The following is a 24,276-nucleotide window of genomic DNA, read 5'->3' on the forward strand; positions in this document are numbered from 1 at the left end:
GCAAAAACAATACAAACCTTTTATATAATCTAATCTTATTAACAAATGTTACCAGTAATTGGCATGAATAATGAGCAGTAATGATAACTGAATCAAACTCAAATTCAGCAGAATTTCCTATTTTTTTAATTATATTCTCAGCTTCTAGCATATTTAGCTTTTGAAAAGTATGCTTTTATTATATTTCAGTTCAGTTCAGTCGCTCAGTCGTGTCCGACTCTTTGCGACCCCATGAACTGCAGCACGCCAGGCCTCCCTGTCCATCACCAACTCCCAGAGTTTACCCAAACCCATGTCCATCGAGTCGGTGATGCCATCCAACCATCTTATCCTCTGTCGTCCCCTTCTCCTCCTGCCCTCAATCTTTCCCAGCATCAGGGGCTTTTCCAATGAGTCAGCTCTTTGCATCAGGTGGCCAAAGTATTAGAGTTTCAGCTTTAGCATCAGTCTTTCCAATGAGTACTCAGGGTTGATTTCCTTTAGGATTGACAGATTTGATCTCCTTGCAGTCTAAGGGACTCTCAAGAAACCTTTTCCAGCACCACAATTCGAAAGCATCAATTCTTTGGCGCTCAGCCTTCTTTATGGTCCAGCTCTCACATCTGCATGTGACTACTGAAAAAACTATAGCTTTGATTATACTGACTTTGGTTGGCAAAGTGGTATCTTTGCTTTTTAATACACTGTCTAGATTTGTCATAGCTTTTCCTCTAAGGAGCAAGTGTCTTTTAATTTCGTGGCTGCAGTCAATGTCTGCAGTGACTTTGGAGCCCAAGAAAATAAAGTCTGTTACTGTTTCTATTTTTTCCCCATATTTGCCATGACGTGATGGGACCGGATGCTTGGTTTTCTGAATGTTGAGTTTTAAGCCAGCTTTTACACTCTCCTCTTTCATCCTCATCAAGAATCTCTTTAGTTCTTCTTTGCTTTCTGCCATTAGAGTGGTATCATCTGCACAGCTACAGTTCTTGATATTTCTCCCGGCAATTTTGATTCCAGCTTGTGAGTCATCCAGCCCAGCATTTCTCATGATGTACTCTGCATAGAAGTTAAATACACAGGGTGACAGTACACAGACTTGATGTACTCCTTTCCAAACTTTGAACCAGTCCGTGGTTCCATGTCTGGTTCTAACTATTGCTTCTTGACCGGCATACAGGTTTCTCATGAGGCAGAGAGGAGGTCAATTACTCCAAAATAAGATTATCCTTTACCCTGGAAGTTGTTGCCTTGTTAGAAAATAATCTTCAAAGAAAGGTGATATAAACAATATAATGCCAAAGTAGCTTTTAAAAACTATACTGACAGATATTTCTAAAAATCTAGAAATACTCACATGTAGCTGAGCCAAAACAGGTATTTTAGCACTAAATTACACATGATCTTTTAGGTAGACACACACACAATTTCAGCACTAAATTACATATGATCTTTTAGGTATACACACACATGCTTCCCTGGTAGCTCAGACAGTAAAGAATCCACCTGCAATGTGGGAGATCTGGCTTTGATCCCTGGGTTGGGAAGATCCCCTGGAGAAGGAAATGGCTACCCACTCCAGTATTCTTGCCTGGAGAATTCCATGGACAGAGGAGCCTGGCAGGCTACAGTCCATGGGGTTGCAAAGAGTCAGACATGACTGAACGACTTTCACATTCATTCACTCATATATAAACATACATGTATATTTTTTAAATCAATGAGTAAGTATCTTTATTCTACACTAGTCCTTATTGAACCTAATATTTGTATGCAGTAAAATGCACAGATCTTAAGTGTATAATTAGATGAGTTTTGAAAAATGTTTACACCTGTGTAACCATCACACTAATCAAGATTATAGAAAATGTCTATCATCTTAATCTCAACCTTCATAGGCAGCCACTATCCTGATTTCTATCACCATTACTTTCAGCTATTTCTGATTCTCATATAATTGGAATCAATAAATACATACTCTCTGGGTTTGGCTTATATTTTGCTCCACATGAAAACTGTAGATTATAGCTATGTTATTACACATATCAATAGTTTACTCCTTCATTTTACTACTAAGTAGTATTCTACTTTATGAATCTATCACAATCTGTTTTCCCATTTTCCTATAGATGGAAATTTTAGCTGTTTTCAATTTTTGTTTGTTATGAATAAAACTGCTTAGACATTCATATATAAGTCTCTTTGTGAAGGTATATTTTCATTTCTTTAAGATCAAACACCCAGCAATAAAACTGCAAGGTCATAGGTTAGGTATATAATTAACTGTAAGAAATTGCAAAACAATTTTCCAAAGTAGTTATGCCATTTTATACTCCTACTAGCAATGTTTAAGAGTTCCAGTTGCTCTACATCCCATCAGTATTCCATGTTATCAGCCTTTAACTTTATCCCTTTTAGTGGGTGTGAAATAATATCTCCTTGTAGTTTAAATTTCTATTTCCCTGATGAATTATGAGTTTGAATCTTTTCATATGCTCTTTTATGAATTGTCTGTCCAAGACTTTTGCTCATTTGGGTGAGCAAAGAATCTTTTTATTATGGATTTGTAACTGTTTTTCTTTTTTAACATATTCTGGATACAAGCCCTTCAGAAGGAATACATATTGAAAGCATTTTCACCTAGTCTGTGACTTGTATCGTTTTTATCTTCACATCAATTTTATTCTTTTGATATTTATGGTATTTTGAGTCCTCTGTAAAAAAAAATTTGTTTAACATCATCTTATAAAGATATTCTCCTGCATTTTCTTCTAGAAACTTCATAGTTCCAGCTATTATTTTTAAGATTATGATGTATCTTAGATTTCTGAGATTGGTTTCAAGGGTTTTTTCCCACCAAACATTTATCCAGTTGTTTTAACACTTATTTTGGCTGAATAACTTTACTTTCCTCATTGAATTGCCTTGACATCTTTGACAAAAACAAACTGATCATACATCCCCCATATGATTTCAATGGTTTTAGTTTCCATGATAATTTTAAATGATATAGATGTAGATATAAAAATCAATTTATACAGTGGTTCAATGACTTTTTGAAATAAAAGAATAATTTTTACCTCCACATCTTGAACAGTCCTTGGTTGGGCCATGCATAATTTATTAAGCAGCTGAAAAATCAGCTCTTCAATATAATAGAGAGACTCTTCATTAGCTGAGAGATTGGGATGTACTTGCTCTTGAACCTTAAAAAAAAAAAAAGTTCCCAATTTAAGTATAGGCAAAATGATACTTATTAAACAAAAGTCTGAGACTCTTACCTACAATTAATAGTAATTTATCAGAATAGTTATTCAAATACAGACATAAAACACACACAAAAAAATGGGGGAAAAAACTGTTGGTTTCTGTAAACTTTTATTAACTCACAGAAGTCATTCTTAATCTTTTTTAGACTCTGGTGTTGGGAGACTGAACGGCAAGCAGATCAAACCAGTCAATTCTAAAGGAAATCAGTCCTGAATATTCATTGGAAGGACTAATGCCAAAGCTGAAACTCCAACACTTTGGCCACCTGATACAAACCGACTCATGGGAAAAGACCCAGATACTGGGAATGACTGACGGCAAAAGGACAAGGGGGTGGCAGAGGATGAGATAGAGGACAGACAGCATAACCAACTTAATGCACATGAAATTTGCACAAACTCTGGGAGGCAGTGGAGGACAGAGGAACCTGGCATGCTGTGGTCCATGGGGTTGCAGAGAGTTGGACATACCTTAGTGACTAAACAACAACAATACTCTATGAAAATCAACTGAAAGCCACTGATCTCTCTTCTCCTTACCACCAAAAAACCATATACACATAAAATATTCTATACAACTTCAGAGGAAGCATGGATACTCTGAAGTTAATTAATAAACCTACTGTATACAAGGATCCTATTAGGGACGATATCAGTCACTTTCACAAAAGTCCTGAGGCTGCTAAATTTCTGTGATAAGAGGAGAGGCAGCTGCCTATCTGTGATAACTTTGTACATGGTTTGGGTTTTGCCCTTCCTGTGACAATTATAATCCTAATGTCTTTTATTTCCCCTTTGAGTAGAGCTATTGCAGTGCCTCAGAGGTTTGTCTATATGCTTTGGTGGATTGCATGTGAGTGTAAAGCCCAGTTGTTGGGGGTGGGGGTGGAGGAAGCTTGGCTAAGTGTAGGCCAATGGTGGAGCTGTAGCACTATCAGCCCCACAGAGGTAGGTCAGAGGTGTTCTGCTCCGAGCTGCATTTCCCCTTACCCAGAAACAACACCGTTCTCGCTTCCACTCCTACACATCCCCCTCTGGCTCAGATGAAAGCCACACTACTCTGCTTACAAGCTCAGGTGCTTTGGGGTCATTGGTCTTGAATCTACCCTGTTTTTTTAGTGTTGTGATCCAACTCCAGAGGCATTTTCTGAGAAAAGTGGTTGAGGCTAGCGGTCATGACTGAAAAGTGATACCAATACTGCAGCACGTGAGTCAGATGCTTCTCTTCAGTTTCAGCATGATTACGACCAACCCTCACTCTCCCAGGGAGGCAAGGGGCAGAACCCTTTTCACTTAGGCTGCTGACTCTATTACAAAACTATTTCCTACAGTTCAAAAGAAAGAGAACATTTTGCATTAGACCTGGACTATACGCAGAATCAAAACTGGCTTTGAGTTAGAAAAGGCACCATTAAATTTGAGGCCCAGAACACCCTGGGAGATAGGTCTGTATAGTGTGTCATAAAGGTCTTCAGTGTATTTGTCCCACCTCACAACTTCTGGGCCAGCCTGACTGCTGATGTCCACAATAGCACGTACTTGAACTTCTCTGAACTAATGTAGTTCAAATGTTTGACCCCTGAGTTTGAGAAGAGAAAACTGGGTAGCCCAGCTACCCAAGACAGACCAGATGTCCCTCAAAAAAGCATGGGTTCCCAGCTACAGACCCTAGGAAGATGAACTTTTTCCTTTGGCTTTTCTTTCCAAATTTATTTGCTTTTAAGAACTATAAACTCTGGCTATTGTTTCCTATGTCCTCAGGGTCCCTGGGTATACCTATAAAGCTTCACGATTTCAGAGCAGATGTAAGCCAAGAAACCATTGCACTGAATGTGCTGCGTTCAGACAAATGATATTTATATACACATTCAAATTTGAAGACAAAGTATAATTCTTTAGGTTTCAAACACTGTGATTAGATATAAAGCAAAAATTAAAATGTGTTGCAAAGTTTAAAAATAGGTAAAACAAACCTACTAGAAGTCTATGAACACTAGGTCATAAACCCCAGCCACAGAGGTATCTCTGAATGACCATACGATTTTATAAATTATAGAGGTGCCCTATGAAGTAGGGCACCTCTATAACACCCCCAAGAAAAAGAAATGCAGAAAGGCAAAATGGTTGTCTGAGGAGGCCTCTCAAATAGGTGAGAAAAGAAGAGGGGTGAAAGCCAAAGAAGAAAGGATATACCTATCTGAATGCAGAGTTCCAAAGAATAGCAAGGAGAGATAAGAAAGCCTTCTTAAGATCAATGCAAAGAAATAGAGGAAAACAATAGAATGGGAAAGACTAGAGATCTCTTCAAGAAAATTAGAGATACCAAGGGAATATTTCATACAAAGATGGGCACAATAAAGGACAGAAATGGTATGGACTTAACAGAAACAGAAGATATTAAGAAGAGGTGACAAGAATACACAGAAGAACTATACAAAAAAGATCTTAAAGACCTGATAACCACGATGGTGTGATCACTCACCTAGAGCCAGACATCCTAAAGTGCGAAGTCAAATGGGCCTTAAGAAGCATCATTATGAACAAAGTTAGTGGAGATGATGGAATTCCAGCTAAGCTATTTCAAATCCTAAAAGATGATGCTGTGAAAGAGCTGCACTCAATATGCCAGCAGATTTGGAAAACTCAGTAGTGGCCAGAGGACTGGAAAAGGTCAGTTTTCATTCTAGTACCAAAGAGGGGCAACGCCAAAGAATGTTCAAATTACCGCACAATTACACTCCTTTCATATGTTAGCATGGAGAAGGCACTGGCGACCCACTCCAGTACTCTTGCCTGGAAAATCCCATGGACGGAGGAGCCTGGTAGGCTGCAGTCCATGGGGTCGCGAAGAGTCGGACACGACTGATGTGACTTAGCAGCAGCAGCAGCAGCATATGCTAGCAAGGTAATGCTCAAAATCCTTCAAGCTCAGCTTTAACAGTACATGAACTGAGAACATGAAGATGTACAAGCTGGATTTAGAAAAGGCAGAGGAACCAGAGAACAAATTGCCAACATCCACTGGATCATAGAGAAAGCAAGAGAATTCCAGAAAAATATCTACTTCTGCTTCACTGACTATGCTAAAGTCTTTGACTGTGTAGATCACAACAAACTGTGAAAAATTCTTAAGAAATGGGAATATCAGACCAACTTTCCTGTCTCCTGAGAATCCTGTATGCAGGTTAAGAAGCAACAGTTAGAATCGGACATGGAACAATGAAATGGTTCAAAATTGGGAAAGGCGTACACCAAGGCTGTATATTGTCACCCTGCATATTTCCATTGTTTCCCCATCTATTTGCCTTGAAGTTAATGGGACTGGATGCCGAGATCTTAATTTTTTGAATGTTGAGTTTTAAGCCTGCTTTTATACTCTTCTCTTTCAATAGATGGAGTAAAAATGTAAACAGTGACAGACTTTATTTTCATGGGCTCCAAAATCACTGCAGACGGTGACTGCAGCCATGAAATGAAAACACAGTTGCTCCTTGGAAGAAAAGCTATGACCAACCTAGATGGCGTGTTTAAAAGCAGAGACGTTACTTTGCCGACAAAGGTCCATATAGTCAAAGCTATGGTTTTTCCAGTAGTCATGTACAGATGTGAGAGCTGGAAAATAAAAAAGGTTGAGCATCAAAGAACTGATGACTTTGAACTGTGGTGCTGGAGAAGACTCTTGAGAGTCCCTTGGACTGCAAGAAGATCAAACCAGTCAATCCTAAAGGAAATCAACCCTGAATACTCATTGGAAGAACTGATACCGAAGCTGAAGCTCCAATATTTTGGCTACCTGATGCGAAGAGCTGACTTACTGGAAAAGACCCTGATGCTGGGAAAGATTGAGGGCAGGAGGAGAAGGGGGTGACAGGGTGAGATGGTTGGATGGCATCACTGACTCAATGCACGTAAGTTTGAGCAAACTCCAGGAAACAGTAAAGGACAGGGAAGCTTGGCATGCTGCAGTCCATGGGTCGCAAAGAGTCAGACACAATTGAGCGACTGAACAACAACACAAATAGGATTTAAGAATGTTGATATAATGATAGAGAAATAGATGAATGCAACAGAACAGACAGTACAGAAACAAGCCTACAGATATATAGACCCTTGATGTACAACAAAGGTGGCACAATGGGTTGGGGGAGAATTGCTGAGGAAAGGTGGGGCAAGTGGATGAATAGTGAACAATTGGAGACTCATACAGAAAAGAATGAAATCAACTCCTATTCATACTTGTTACAAAAATCAATTTTAGTTGGATTTTAGACCTATTAAATAAAAAGACCTAATGAAGTTCTGATAATATAAAATAAGATAATAGATAACAATCTCATGACCTCAGGACAGAAAAGGAGTTACTAAACAGGACACAAAAATTACTATCCATAAAGGAAAGGATTTACAAACTTATCAACATTAAAATTTAAAACAAGTTCAGCAAAAGACATCTTTAAGAAAATGAAAAGGCAAGTTACAGAGTTGAAGATCTATGTTAACACATAACACAAAAGGGCTCACATCCAGAATATATTATAAAGAACTTCTAAAAATTCAACAGGGAAAAAATGATGAAAATCCTAATAGAAAAAAATTGGCAAAAAAATTTTAAACCAGCACTTCACAGAAGAAGAAATTCAAATGGTCAATTAATGTGAAAATGTGCTCCAGCTCTTTAGCCATCAGGCAAGTGCAAACTAAACCACAGTGAAATCTATCACCCACTCACCAGACAAGAAAACGAAAAAGTCTGATAATATCAAGTGTTGGTGATTATGCGGAAAAATGGGAATTCACACACACTGGCACTGGGGGGCAAAATGGCTCTATCACTTCGGAAAACTTTGCTGTCATCTACTACAGTTCAAGATACGATACCTTATAATTTGGCAATTCTACTGTTCAATATATTTATATCTTTTAGAGCTCTATAGTCCAATACAGGAGACACTAGCCTCATGTGGCTAGTGTGAGCACCTGAAATGTAGCTCAACCAAACTGAGGTGGGCTATAAATTACATACCAGATGTCAAAGATCTAGCATACAAAAAGAATGTCAAATATCTCAATAATTTTTTTGTTGGCTAAATGCTGAAATGACTACAATCATTGGGTTAAATATGTTATTTCGATAAACTTGATCTGTGTCTTCTTATATTTTTAATGTGGCTATGCACACATGTACATGCGTGCTCAGTTGCTAAGTCAAGTCCGACTCTTTGCGACCCCATGGACTGCAGACTGCCACACTCCTCTGTTCATGGGATTTTCCAGGCAAGAATACTGGAGTGGATTGCTATTTTCTTCTCCAGGGGATCTTCCCAATCCAGGGATTGAACCCGCATCTTCTGCACTGGCAGGCAGATTCTTTACGACTGCACCACCTGAGAAGCCCTAACATGACTATGAGAAAACTTTAAATTCCATATGCGGCTAATATTTTACTTCATTTGGACAGCATTGTTCTAGAGAAATAAGCACAAACATTTACAGAATACATGAACAAGAAGGTTCAGAAAAAACGTTATTGGTATACCTTCAAATTAGAAAGGCAAATTCAAATACCTATCCAGAGTATGATACATAAATTGTGGCATATTCATACAATGGAATGTATATACAGCAAAAAATAAAACATGAGTAAAGACAGCTCCACAAAATGTGGATATATCTTTAAAATAATGTTGGCAGAAAGAAGACAGATAAAAAGAACAGAAACACAGAAATTTCATTCACAAAGTTCAAGATCAGATAAAATTAAGCTGTGGTGTTTAAGAACACATGCTTAGATGATGAAACTATAAAGCAGTGATGACTACTGGTTACCTTCTGGAGAGTTCTCTTGAGAAAAATGTTAAAAATGTGCTATTTTCTCACCTGGGTAATGGTTAAATAAGAGTTCCTTAAATTGTATATTTATGTTTTATGCATTTTCTAGCTGTATGTTACATTTCACCATAGATAACGTCTTAAAAAGAGAATCACCACCAAGCAAACAGAAAATCAAGGGGTGAAATTATCAATATATTAAATCATTGAGGGCCCTCTTAGTTCCCATCTCAATGAACGAAATGAAAATGTCAGAATGCTGGAGATATAGAGAATATCTTACAAGTTCAGAGTAAAGGGAAAAAACAGGTCATGCACAAAGTAGACAAAATTAAATTAGCTCCAGACTTCAACAATAATACTAGAAGTTGGAAGGTAATAATTTCCAACCTTTAATAAGATCTTAACAAATTATCAATCAAATGTTAAGGTATAATGAAGACATGCTTGGATCTAACATGGCCAAAAATTTTATTCTCACCTACTCTTTTTCGTTAAGCTTTATAGTTTGTACCACAATAAAACAAGCATACAAATCAAGATAGAGAAAAATATGGGATGTAAGAAACAAAGGAAACAATGCAAAAGAAAAGCCAAAGGAATGTCTAGGATGAAGTGAAGGAAAATTATGAGATCTGTAAAATGAGCATAAAGGTTCCAGTCCAATCAGAGCAGATCAGAAGGCTCTGAAAGAAACTATCTCAAGAAGATGAAATTAACAAGAGTATCTGATGGATCTTAAACTCTTGAGAGGATATTTAGACAACTGGTAGGAGTTTGAGCTTAAATTGATAAGTACATAGAAAATACACAAACAAGAAAACAAGATGATTGTTAACTTCAGTAAAAGGTTAGGTAGGAAAGAAAAGGGGTTTAACTATAAATAACATATAGTATATGGTCATTATGTACACGAATAATACTATAAACTCTGAATATTGATCCAACCAACATTAAGACATAAGCATGGAGTGGGAGGGGAGACAGGAAGTATGTACATGTGGTAAATCTATGTGTGGTTGGAGGGGAGAATATATATATATGTGTATGTACAAAAGATATTAAATCCTTACCTTCCATAGTAGGAAGCCAACAGATACTGCCCAAAACAGAAAGGTCAATAGAATAGAAGCACTTTTTTTTCTTAGAGATACAGAATACTGAAATAAATCACTTTGAAAAATTAAAGGGACTGCAACAAGGAAGTAAAAACTGTTAGGAGATACTGCTATTTTTCCTAACAAGCCTTATAGAGCTAGTTATCTTTTCATTTCCATGAATAATTTTGATAAAAACAAACTTACAAAGAAACATGATTTGAAGTGAGGAAGTGAGAAAGAGAAAGGACACATGAAACTGGAGACAATAACCAAGTTACTTTTTGAAGAAGTCTGGATAAGAAGAGCTTAAATAAGGCAGTTGGAAATTCATATAGGACTAACATCCAAAAAACCTAGCTTTACACTTTTTTGGAAATTCAAAATAGATTTGGGAGAAATAAATATTTCCTGTTACATGCCAAGAGGAAACTTAATTACACTCTACCATATATTTCTATTATATCAACAGAACAGACATTTAAAATATACGTTTAAACATGTATAAATATATGTATAAAATAAACATTTATATTGGAAGTTTAGCTTTAAAAAGTCCATAAGACTGTTTGTTATAACATTCTTCCACAAAAGCCAAGGGCCCCACTCAGTAAAAATGACTATGCATGAGAATTAAGATAATATCTAACTGGATTACAGATTTTTTCCATGATTATGATTTCAGTAAGTAACCTGAAAAGCAACCTTAACACTGAGCATATGAGTTTCTTATGATAAACTCACTGAATTGCAAAGATGAAAAGTCATAAAAACAAATATAAAATCTTAAAATCCTAGCTATAAATACTAAAAAGGACATCAAAATGACAACAAAAGATAACCGTACTTTGCAATACCACAGTATTTACTATCTCAGCACCCTAAGAGACAGTAAATGTAAAATACCACATCAGAACAAACTCACTTTTCATATTTTTTTGAAAGACTAGTCAGAAAAAAGAGCACTTAAAATAATTTTCAGTCTTTAACAGTAGATTAACAAGTCAGACTTGTATTTCCGTTACACCGTATTTTCAAATTGCCAGAAGGTATTTCCTTACACATATACTGTAAACAGAAAAATCATACTGCTATAGATTTCTGTGTAGACACATATAAAAGCATTAAACTTAATTTTTTAAATTGATAAACCCTAGATCTGACAAATTTCAGAAATGTTATTTCCTAATACATATACATTTTCAGTTTCTCATATTCAGAATCAAATAAAAAAATCTTGCTAGTGCAAATTGTTCAATCAACTAACATTTGCGTTTAGAGTACAATATAGAAATAAATCCCTCGGATACACAGTCTGTTATTTATTCATGCCAAATTCTTTATTTCACTGCCAAAATTTCTGCAAGGATATAAGTGGCTCAAACATCAATTAAAAATACTGAAAGTTTTGTTTTAAAGAGTTAAAATTCAATTTAAAAAGAAAAAGCAGAAGATTTCACCCTAAAGATATACATTAACAACTAAAAAATATTGCTGATAGAAATATTTAAAAATCTAAATAAATGAAAATACAAACTTTGTGGATTCAAAGACTCAATACTGTTAAGATTTCAATTTTCCTCAAATAATCTATAAATTCAACATAATCCCAATCAAAATTCCAGTAGGTTTTTTTGGGGGGGGGTAGAAATTGACAGGCTAATTTTAAAATTTCTATGGAAATGCAAAGGTCCTAGAATAACCAAAACAACTGTGGGAAAAAAATTCAGAAGGCTAAAACTACCTGATTCCAAAAATTTTTTGTAAAAGTGTAATAATTAAAATAGTGTGGTAGACTGATGTAAAGATAGGAAAAAAGGGATTTCCCTAGAGGTCAAGTGGTTAGGGCTCTGTGTTTCCATTACAGGAGACGCTGGTTCAATCCCTGGTTGGGGAACTAAGATCCCACACGCTGATGGCTAAATAAATAAATAAACAGAATTTTTAAAAAATCAGAAAACAGATCAATGGTACAGAATAGAAAAACCTCCCTGTAAAACCTCTGTATCTCTTGTTTACTTATTTTACAAACCTGCACTATTTGTTAGCAAATAAACTGCAGCAGGTACCAAAGAATTAAGAAAAACTTAGGAAAAAATAAAATTAAAAAAATTAATACTGGCTCTTTTTCCTGTGGCCTGGGGAAAAGATCACTAAGTATATTTTATTCAGTCAAAGTTTAAGACTCCCTGGGTCAAATACTCATACCCTTCAGCATCCTACCAAAACTACCATATGCACTCTTTCTTAAAGAAGATCTGCCTGTAAGGTGCCTGCACTCAAGGAGTAAATAATGCAGATTCTCCTTTCCCATCTCTCCACAACTGTCTTCCTCCCACTTAACTGAAGAAAGGCAGATCTCTTATCCTGAATGTCATTATGGGGCATTGCTCTGCAGAGCAATAAAAAATAAATTCTATGACACAAAACAAAGAGACGGTGATAAATACTTCTCATTTAAATGATAAATATTTCTCATTTAATCTTGCTTCTTTCATCCCCTAGCCTAGAGTAAAAAAAATACACTATAGATGAGGAGAAAGCTCATGAGAACAAAGAAAAGAAAGCATCTTTAAAAAAAATACTAAATACAGGCAACATCACCTTATTTCAGTCAGGAGAAACAATTTAAAGCAAGTTTTCACACCTTATCTTTCTATCTTACAATTAGAATTCAGAAGTGAAATGGTTGGCACATGACAAGTATTAACACATTCATCTGAATTGAAAAATTAAGTCAGACTTGGTCTGAAAGAAGATAAATATGATAGGCAGGTTGGCTTGACAACTAAACTGACCTTACCGATTAGGTTATGGGGGATATTTTCCATAAGATGAATGAGTGTGGTAGGCAGAATTCTAAGGTGGCTGGCTCCCAAGATTCCTATCCCTGGTTTACACACCCTGTACACTCCTCTCACCTTGAATGTGGGCAGGACCTGCAAATATGATGACATACCACTCCTGTGCTATTACTGTATATAGCAAAGGTGACTAAGGTCAGTAATTAAGTTGACTTTGAGTTAATCAAAAAAGAGATTATCCTAGGTGGGCCTGACCTAAATTAGATGAGTCCTTTAAAAAAAGGGTCCAAAAGTGTGAGACAAGAAATAGCAGCAGATGCAGTCCTGTTGGCCTCAAAGTAGTAAAATTGACTTATTACAGGCAGGACCATGGAGAAGAAATGGCAGCAACCTCTGGAAGCTGAGGGCCTCAGACAGGCAACTGAAGGAAATGAATTCTGCCAATAACCACATAAACTTAGAAGAGGATCTCAACCTCAGATGAGCCTGCAGCTAAAGCCAAAACCCTGATTTCAGCCTATGGTACCCAAAATAGAGAATCCAGCTAAGCCATGTCTGGACTTCTAACAGTAACTGTAGGATAATAAATATGTGTTGTATTAAGCCATCAAGTATTTGAAAATTTGTTATGCGGAAACAGAAGGGCATGGCAACCCACTCCAGTATTCTTGCCTGCAGAATCCCATGGACAGAGGAGCCTGGAATGTTACAGTCCATAGGGTCGCAAACAGTCAGACACAACTGAAGCAACTTAGCACACACACAACAGAAATTCATGACGTTTATGTTCTTTTGAGCAACTACGTACTACTGAAGTATGTGCTCAGTCTCTAAGTCATGTCTGACTCTTTGTAACCACATGGACAGTAGCCCACCAGGCTCGTCTTTCCATGGAATTTTCCAGGCAAGAATACTGGAGTGCGTTGCCATTTCCTCTCCAGGGGATCTTCCCGACCCAGGGATGGAACCTGCATCTCCTGCATTGGCAGGCTGATTCTTTATCACTGAGCCACAGGGGAAAGCCAATAACTCAACCTAAAAGAGAGCACTTTGTCATATATATATTTTAAAAGGATGAATGGTGTGTATCAAATTGTTATGGTACTTAGATTTCATTGGGTATTAAAACACTAATGGAAATGTTTTATTTTAAAACATCTGTACTTAGAAAACAAACTATTGAGTTGGCCAAAAAGTTCCTTTGGTTTCAAACTAAAAATAAAATACACATCTTTCATTTTCACCAAGAATTTATTAAGCAATGTATTCAACCATTCTGTTTCACAAACTTCTACCATTTTTCAGGCAACTTCATAATTTCATCCACCCAAAACATTTTATCTTTTTGAGCAAAAAACTGTTTCAGGTGCCTTTTACAGTTTTCCAGGGAACTGAAATTTATTTCCATTAGGAAAATTTTATAAAGACCGAAATAAACGGAAATCAGAAGGTGCAACATATGGTGAATACAGCGGATGTATCAGGACTTGCCAGTCAAGCTGTAACAGCTTTTGCCTGGTCATCAAAGAAACATGTGGTCTTGTGTTATCTTGTTGGAAGATTATGCATTTTCTGTTGACTAATTCCAGACACTTTTCATCCAGTGCTGCTTTCAGTTGGCCTCATTGGAAGCAGTGCTTGGAATTAATCATTTGGTTTTCCAGAGGGAGCTCATACAAGAGGACTCTCACCAATCCTACCATATACACAACATCACCTTCTTTGGATCAAGACCACCTTTGGTGTGGTTGGCAGTGGTTCATTTCACCTGCCCCATGATCTGTTCCACTGCACATTATTGCTCAGTATCCACTTTTCATTGCCTGTCACAATTTGTTTTAAAAATGGAATGTCTTCATTATGTTTAAACAGAGAATCATATGCAGAAATACGGTTGAGAAGGTTTTTGCTTAACTTATGTGGAACCCAAAGATAAAAGCGATGAACATAACCAAGCTGGTGCAAATGATTTTCAATGCTTGATTTGGATATTTTGAGTATGTCGGCTATCTCCTGCATGGTATAATGTTGACTGCTCTCAATTAATGTCTTGACTTGATCACTATCAACTTCAACTGGTCTACCCAACGGTGGAGCATCATCCTGTGAGAAATCTCCAACATGAAATTTCACTAACCACTTCTAACACATTCAACCGGTCACAGCCCCTTCTTCATATAACACAAATCTATTTTTGTGTTGCAATTATGTTTTTACCTTTCCTGAAATGAAAAGTGAAAGTACCTCAGTCGTGTCCGACTTTGCAACCCAGTGGACTGTAGCCTGTCAGGCTCCTCTGTCCATGGAATTTTCCAGGCCTGAATACTGGAATGGGTACTGTTCCCTTCTCCAGGGGATCTTCCCAACCCAGGGATCGAACCCAGGTCTCCTGCACTGTGGGCAAATTCATCACCTTCTAAGTCAAAAGGGAAGCCCTTTCTTGAAATAGTAAAGCACAATACGACAAAATGCTGCCTTTTTCTTCCACCTTCAACACTAAAGTGAAAGTGAAAGTCGCTCAGTCTTGTCTGACTCTTTGCGACCCCATGGACTGTAGCCTTCCAGGATCCGCTGTCCATGGAATTCTCCAGGCAGGAATACTAGAGTGGGTAGCTGTTCCATTCCTCCAGGGGATCTTCCCAAACAGGGATCAAATCTAGGTCTCCAGCATTGCAGGCGGTTTCTCTACCATCTGAGCCACCAGGGAAGTCCTAAACACTGAACACTAAAATGGCTACACAAAAATTCTCTGGTTTTGGTAAGTTTTTTAAAATGCACACTGATATGACAGCTGTCACAATACAATCTAACAAAACTGTGTCAAATGAAGTTAAAGACAACTAAGCACTACTAAAGCCACCACAGATCTTCCTGAGTGGTTCAGCAGTAAAGAATCTGCCTGCGGGTTTGATCCCTGGGTCGGGAAAGAGTCAGACGTTAGACAAGACTTAGCAACTAAAAAACAACCAAGTCCTCTTACAGAAAACCAAACGAACTTTTTAGCCAACTCAATATATCCTCTGAAACTAAGCTTAAAGATGAACATTTTTAGATGTCAACATAAAAATGTACAAAAATTTCAAAATTCTTTTGGAATACGTAGTAAAAAAAAAGTTAGAAAGCTCCTTTTAGGAGAAAAGAATCAAGGCTGGGTGTTGATTAGATATGAACCTGGAGATAAAGGAACAGATGATGACTAGGCTTCTAGCCTGAGAAATGAGTATGAGATCATTTATACTGGAGATATTGGTTATGGAAGATGATAATAAGCTTGAATTGGGACATGCTATTAACATTTTCATAGGAATTTCCAGTAAGCAGGAGTTGCAGAAGTTTAGACAGGCTCCAAGAGAAGGCCTCTTCAAGATCTTTGTCTGAAGACTTATAGGAGGTAAAAGGGCCACTCATGTTTTTATCTGCAGGAAGGTTGTTCCAGGCAGATGAAACACCCAGTACAAAGCCCTGAGACTAGAACATGTCTACAAGTTGGCGGTACCAGGAAGCCAGTGTGCGGCAGGAGTACAGCAAAAAAAGGACAGTAGTAAATGAGATTAGTGAGGTTAAGGGGGAAGTGGGGCAACACCAGACTGTAGAGGGCATAGCAGGCTACTGAGAGGACTTTGACTTTTATTCTGAGAAGCACTGAACAAGTTTTGAACAAAGGAATGACATGATCCCACTTATCTCTGTGTTAAGAAAAGACTGAATGGGAAAAGGGGAGAAGAGAGGAGACCAGTTTAAGAGGCTACTTTAATAGTCCCAGAGTGTTCCCAGAAAGTAGAAATGGAAGAGTAAGAAATGGTGACTGAATATTGTTATAGTGTGAAGTAGAGCTAAAAAGATTTGCTGACACATTAGATATTGGTTATAAAAGAAAGACAGAATTCAAGAATAACAGTATTTTCAGCAACTAGAATGATGAAGTAGCCATTTACTAATGTGGGAAATATTACAAAAGGAGCACATTTTCAGGGGAAGAGAAGGAGCTCAGTATTAGTTGAGATGTCTATCACACATCTTCGTGGAAGTGTTAAGAAACTAGATATCCAAGATCAGGAGGGAGCTCTGAGCCAGAAATATAAATTGGAACCCATCAGATAGAGATGATATGTGAACCAATGAGGCTCGGCGGGATCTCAAGAAATCTACTGTAAATAGAAATTCAAAGACTAAGTTCCAGGGAGGTCAGGATGATGCATTATAGTAGGGAAGATGAGGAGATAAACAATGGCGAAGAACTAGGAGGAATATAGTCAGAGAGGGAGAAAACCATCAGAGGTTGGTGTCCTGGAAGCCAAATGAGGAAAAGAAGGAGAAAAAGATCAACTATGAAATGTTGCTAATGGGTCAATTAAGAAAAAATTACAAAGTGCTACATAAGTAAGAGGTAGTATTTGAGTTAACAAAGTGTTTTTATGAAGAAAACTGGGTAATGAAAACTTTACTTGGTGATAATACTAATGCGCTCATCTTGATCTTGATGTTAGTTTCATTGTGTTGCTTCCTCTCTACATATTAAAATGTGAAGTATATAACACTTTACACATTTCAAAAGTTTCTACTTACTATATGCTCTTATGTAAAAAAGGAAAGGAATTTTAGGTTGTTAATTTTTAACGTGACTACATGAGATAACACTAAATCCATTAGTTCCATTAAAATTCCTTCCTGATTCAAATATGCAGGCTAACAGAGGATATAATCAAACTACTGCTCCGTTGAAAGAAAGGCCCTGATTAATATAAAAGATATATATTTGATTTATGTCAAGTGGTAACACAGGTAATGCTTTGGATACTCAGCATAAAACACTTTAATGGAATACTATTGCTCCAAATATACCATACCAAAATTAAACTGAAAATAGAAGACTACTAAATCATGGCTGACAGGAAGCTAAATGCAGCAAGCTAAAATGCATTCCTAATGCTCATACAGTTCTGGCTGAACCCCTTGGGTCAGTTTGGGTCATTATTAGTTTGGAAAAATTCCAAATGACTCCCTAGAGTTCTACTGTTATATTCAGTGGCTTTAGGAAATCCCGAACAGGCCTCATGTCACAAAATCATTGTTTCTCCTATTCCTTTTAGCTGGAGTGATCTCTTCAAAAAGGAAGTTTGATCCAGTTAATCTAACTAATTTGTTACATAAATAACCCTACAGGATTTTCTATTCTCAGGAGAGACCTTAACCTGAGTCTATGTAAGAGTCTCTCAACTTGCTCAACTCCTTTTCACTTGGTCTCAGTTCCTAAAGTCATGGTCCTACCTTACCCTAGGGCTCCAATCTTTTCTCCCCCTTTCTTTGTTTAGTTAATTCCTATTGATCTTTCAAATAATTGTTTACCTCTTTACTGTCTGTCTCTCCCTTGGCCTCTGTGCTACAGTCATTTATTAAGAGAATAGATGTTTTTAATGAGAGCAGGGCCTTACTACAACCTCAGTATCAAGAATATTGCCTGGCACATATGAGGCACTCAACAAATATTTAAATATATTCTCCAGAAGTCAGCATTAATGTTACTTCCTTAAAGAAGCTTTCCTTGACCTTCTGTCAATGATACAATTTCATTTTCTCAAGGAACTCCCATGCTTTTCTTCTGGGCCCCAGGAAAAGATCCAGTGCAATCTTCTAAAACAGTTCCAAGAGATATTAGTACAAAGGCATTTCTGAATCAAAACCTTCAACCTCCCCCCCTCCACCCCCAGCATTGACTGCCGTTAATTAACTCAAACATTCTCTCACATCTCTTGAATTTTAACAGATATCCAAGAGTAAACTGTAATGGTTGAGGCAGAAGGTCAATATGAAACCTGAATTAAGTTAGACTCAGGAACAAGGTAAGTTTACCGAGTCTTTCTAGCTTTCTGTGACATTTGTAATGACAGATAATAAGAAAATTTTCTTTTCCATGGCTAGCCTGGCGAATAATATCCTACAGAAAAGGCATCTACAAGGGAAATATCAGAGACTAAAAAAACCTGCTAAAATGATTTTAAGGCATGTTTCCCCATATGTAGAATGTTTACAGATTTTTCTTAGCATACTATTCAAATAGCACACGCACAAAGTACCACAGGCATTTCAAAGACACAGGTAATAAGCTGCATTTACAAATATATCCCACACTCTTTTTTCCTCCAAGTAATATGATAGCTTCAATGTTCTCGAGGAGTAGTAATGAGGGCAATTATGTCTCTGGCTCTTTTTAGGTAAGATACATAATTCAGCAGTAATGTTAACAATGCACATATTATCCATTAGCAGTGTCATATTGCTCTACCCTTTGTAGTTCTCTATGTATTTAAATGCCCTAAGTGAAGTTCTATTTTAACAGGTAAAGAACAAGCACAATAAAACAAAGAGTTAAAGAACAACACATTTCTATTTCCAAAATTATTTTTCCTTAAATCTATTTCTCAATGTTCTTGTTTCTCCATAGTGAAATGAATATTTAATGTTGGTTTAAAACAATCTCTTCCATTTTCAAAGTCAGTATAGTAACTTTATCAAATATATGTATGGTTTTCAGAAAAATCACGAAAACTTGAAAATAAGCAAAAGAGATAACTTGCTGTTCTTCAGTGCAACACTCTGCTTGATTACTACTGACTGGGCTATTTTACAAACGGGTAAGATTAACTTAAAGAGATTTTTGTCCGGCACAGATGCAAAATCTAATCAGCAGGAAAGATAATCCCAAACTTACTGCTTATATTCCTGTAGGATATTAACTACTTTTGTGTCCAATCCAACAATCTTACCGTGATATTAAGTTTCCTATAAATACTTAACCTCCTCCAATTTTCATATGAAGTGGCTTTTAGCATCTCATGAGTTTCCTCGTTAAGTAATAAATTGAATCAAAATCACTGATACATGTTCATTCATACTGGCATGAGAGTTTTGATTTTACCTTTCTGAAAATTATATTTTAACTGTTTTGAAGGTTCCATCAAGATGCACAAGTGAACTAACAGAACTAATTAAACAACCTTGTTCTTTTCACATACACAGATATTTCTTACAGAACTTTTTAGTTCTACATACTCCAAAATCTCAAAGTTTAGAATTTTCAGTCTAGGTAGTAAACACTTTGAGAGCAAGGCATCTTGCTTTTATTCATGTCTGTATTCTTAGGATCCAGTTTGGGGCCAAGTACCTAAAATGTGTTCAATAAATGTTAATGAAACTAGCTCCCACATGTTTGATGGCAACATTCACCAGAGGAGAAAAGTCTTAGTAGTCTAATACTATTGCTGCTTTTACTATTAGTATTAATCCTAGTAGTGTTTGCAATAATCTGGTCAGCTGGAAGAAGGAAGCCATGTTCTAGATGCTTTGAATGTAAAGACAGAGCCTCTACCTAAGTGGCAGGAATTCTCACTGTACAAGGACACGTGTGGCAAGTACAGACCAGAATTTAACTCATCCTGCAAAGAAAGAGTGAACCTTGAACTCCTTAAGAACTACAGACCTAGTAAGCACTATAAACCTACATGCTGCATGACCACAAAACTGGACATAATCTGGAATTACAAACATAAAAAAATTTCCAAAAACATAAAAAAATTGTGTTTCATGGGAATATACCTCAGTTCTAGAATAACAGTAATGTAATAAATTAAATAAAAATTGTTTTTTTAATTCACCTCAAAAGGCCAGATTTCCTTAGCTGTATATATTCCATAAGCAAAGGACATACAAGAACTGTGGAATAAGACAATAGAGATCTACAAGGCATCTGAGTTCCAAGAAAACAAGCACAACATATAAATGCAAAATAACAGACTCAAAGCAATGAACTAGGATCGGATGCTACCCTGGGTTTATTTCCAGACTAACCTGAAGATATAAATCTGTATCTGTGCATGAGGGATTATTAGGGTCAAAGCTACCTATTGAATAAGTTATGCAACACATACTCAAATTCTATTTGCTACCAGAAAATACTAGTAAGTAAGAGACCTACACCTCACTGCCAACAATACAGGCCTACCTGATAACTGCATTCACACTTCTGTCTATGTGGTGGAAGGTTCAATTACTATCTAAGCATTTCCCTCTTTGCTTTTAACTCAGGCCAGTGTTCATTATCACCATTCAGCACACTTGCCATTTCCTTCCCTCTCCTTATAGAATTGGGTTGCCCACGGAAGGAAGGTCAATATAATACTTTAACACCTAAAATACCTGTGAAATGATAACTGTCTAGCTGCTCTTAACCACCTTCACCGAATTCTTTAAAAAATATTACATGATGTTTGGCCCAAGGAAGGCAATACCTCTTCCTAAGAATCATGAAAAAAACGGCAAATCGGAAACTCTAATACGTGAGGGAATGTTTTTTACTTTAAAATAATACTACTTCCTTTCACTTAGAGAAATTTAATGTATGAAGATTTACTTTCCAAGGTAATCTTTTAAATTAATGTTTATTCTTTATTATTTTAAAATTTATATTTGGTTACTTTGCACAAAAGGTAATAGGGACTACATCTGTATCAATGGCAAGGAAAGCCCATGCTCAGTACGTTTATCTTCTGCCCCCATTTACACTCTTTAAACGTCCTGACCTTACAAAAGGCTTTATTATAAAAACGTATGATTATTACATATTAAAAAAAATAGTACGATTATTACCTAAATTCAGAGCAAAACTGACATCGTCTACAGGACAGATGCACCCTAGCGATGTACCCAAACTAAAAAGATTGATTTTTTAATGAGCTGCGCCTTTTTCATCCCCTTAAAATGATTCTAAGTAATAAATTGCACTCAGTGAAGAAAATGACCAAATTTTACAGGGAATATCTCTCCTAAACAGGGGGACGCCTATGGCAGGAAGGGAGGAGGCACTTTAAATTGACCTCAAGAATTGTAAAAGCAGTATTATGGCTCACTGACATTTCTCAATAACACATCTATCTTACCAAAAAAAAAAAAAAATTACAACCTCTTAAGGGAGTGGACACCCTTCACCCTTCAAACTGCCTAAGGGAACAGCCCCAAAGAATTTAATTAAAAGTGATTACTCGGCCTAGAAACGTGCTTTTGTTTTAGAAACTGTCTAAATACCAGCGGGACTTTCTCTTGCCCGAATCCAGCCCGAGGACAACAAATTGGTCAACGGCGGAAGTCGCCTGACGAAACGACTGCACCATGAAATCCAGTTTTATGATCATAACAAAACCTTCCTTCCGGGGCCAGGCAATAACTTGAGAAAACGTCCTTTGGGACGCAACAGGCAATCACAAGCCCCTCGTCGCCGGCCGGAGAGAAAGCGCTGGGCCCCTCCGGCGCCGAGCGCGGGGAACGCGTGCAGCTCCCCGTTAGAGCGTCCAAGGGGCCGCGGCTCGGGCCATGGCTCGCGCCCCGCCCGCCTGCCGCCTGCCTCGGCCCCGGCACCTCCCTCGGGCCCCGAGGCCGCCCGGGCACCAGCACTGACCTTCCGCAGGGCCGAGACCAAGAGTCCCCGCCATTTCGGACTGTTCTCTTCGCTGTAGAACTCGTAAGGCTGCGGCGCCTGCTGCATGGCCCCGGCGGCAGCGCCTCCGCATCGGGGGCGGCCCGCGGACCGAGACGGGCCGGGCCGGTGATCTGACAGGCAGGGCGCGGGCCGCCTAGCCTCGCCGGCCGCCGCCGCCTCCCGCCCGGGCCGCGGCTACGGCCGAGGCGGCTCGGAGGCGGCGCCGGCGGGCGGGCGGGGGCTCCGGGGGCGGCTTCCTCGGCCCCGCGACCTCGCCTCGCGCAGCGTCCTCAGGGGAGGCGCGGCGGCCCGTGAGCCCGGGCGGCCCTCGGCTGTGACTAAAGCGACGGCCTCCTTTCCCGGCGGCGCTGGCCCGCTTCTCGGGCTGCTGCTCCTCCTTTGTCTGGGTTCGCAGCCCGACGGGGGTACAGCTGGCCTCGCCCCCGCCCCGACTCCCGCTACGGCCGTAGTAGGCGGACAGAGGCGGCGGCAGCTTGTATCCTCATCGCTTCATCTCCGCCCTCCCAACCGGCAACGCTGCCCTGCCCGGGCTTCCCGAGTCACCTCCAGAGGGCCCTGGGGACCGACCGGGCGTGCGCGTCGGGCGAGCAAGCCACACTCCTGCGCGCACAGAGCCGGCCGTCGTCGCCGCCGCCGCCCCTTCAGCAGCCGCGCACAGCGCCCCAGGGCCGCAGCCAAGCTCAGGTCCCAGCAGCCGCGGCTCGGCCCGTCCCCTGCGCCGCGCGCTCATTAACCAGAGTAGCTGGAGCAGCCCCTCACGGAGCATGCGCGCCGCAGAGCTGGCCGAGGCGCCGGTTGGGCGCGGGGGCCTTCCCTCGGGAGTGCGCGTCTCCTGGGCGCTTTCTGCGAGCCAGTTTCAGAAACACTCCCTAGCTCCCTGACTGCCTTTTTACACACTCTTTCCCGCGACAATCCTGACTCGATGCCATTCCTCAAGCCCCAGAACTCCAGTCTTGGGAAGCAATGGGAGTCGGAAAGAAAGGGGTTTTCAGGCTGGACACGATGTTTAATGTATTTGTGTTCTACATGGCTCTTCTGTGTATGTAACTATTTCATAGGGTAGTGTTGTGGGGACTGAAGAAGGTAAAGAGTGGAAAGTCCTTGGCGCACAGTAGGGCCAAAAAAGGCAGACGGCAGCGTTAATCAAGCTTGAACTTAAAAGTCCTTCACTTGCACGAGCCCTTATGTGTTCGCAGAAATTTCATACCGTTTTGGTGAAACTTTCCATATTTTTGCATTGTTTTCTTAATGGTGTCCTCCAAATTGTGGCGGTGTGGAGATGTCAGGTCCCACAAAACCTGGATCCGCCCCTGGGGCCAGCCCTACTCACTAGCAACCTCCAAAAGATCCCCAGACCTTAACCCCTCCTGAATTGAAGACTCTGGAAACTTTATCATTAGCATAAATTTCATCCCACTAAAGATGCTGAGCACGAACATGAATTACAATAGATTGTTGCCAGCCACCAGTCCGGAGGAAGGGAAAGGAAGAACAAGATACAAAAAAAAGTGTGTCACGCTTCAAAATTGTTTCAAAATCAGTAGCAGAGCAGTTAAAACAAGCATCATTTTGGCAAAATCACAATGGCAGGGTTGGAAAACTTAGGAGATCATTTTTCTAATCCAAGTATCCACTGAATCAAGAACCTTTTCAAATAGATAAGTAACAAGGATATGTTGTACAGCAGGGAAATATAGCCATTGTTTTGTAATAAGTTCAAGAAGAGCAAAACATATAAAAAATATTGAATTATTCTGTTGTACACCTGAAATTAATATGCTGTAAATAAGAAATACTTCCTTTAAAAA

General features: G+C 38.8%; 1 protein-coding gene across 14 annotated transcripts in view; it reads right to left on the minus strand.

Moving 5' to 3' along the window:
* Positions 1–23,863, minus strand: part of SOS2 (SOS Ras/Rho guanine nucleotide exchange factor 2) — a 95,983-nt gene extending 72,120 nt beyond the window's left edge. For 4 of the 14 annotated variants that reach the window (XR_014059882.1, XM_081511275.1, XM_081511271.1 and 1 more), the window contains exons 1-2: positions 22,427–23,171; positions 3,060–3,185 (exon numbers count right to left, since the gene is read on the minus strand). Coding sequence is in view for 10 of the 14 variants with exons in the window: in XM_081511275.1 (XP_081367401.1) it covers positions 3,060–3,185; positions 22,427–22,513 (213 nt within the window). In the remaining 4 variants the exon portion in view is untranslated. Of the gene's footprint in view, positions 1–3,059; positions 3,186–22,013; positions 22,318–22,422; positions 23,172–23,675 lie in introns of those variants that run through there. The other 10 variants (XR_014059884.1, XM_081511278.1, XR_014059885.1 and 7 more) reach the window with 7 other exon arrangements.
* Positions 23,864–24,276: the final 413 nt, after the last annotated feature.

Source organism: Giraffa tippelskirchi, chromosome 7 (assembly GCF_054371585.1).
Source record: "Giraffa tippelskirchi isolate mGirTip1 chromosome 7, T2T-mGirTip1v1.2.pri, whole genome shotgun sequence".
Taxonomy (NCBI): Eukaryota; Metazoa; Chordata; class Mammalia; order Artiodactyla; family Giraffidae; genus Giraffa; species Giraffa tippelskirchi.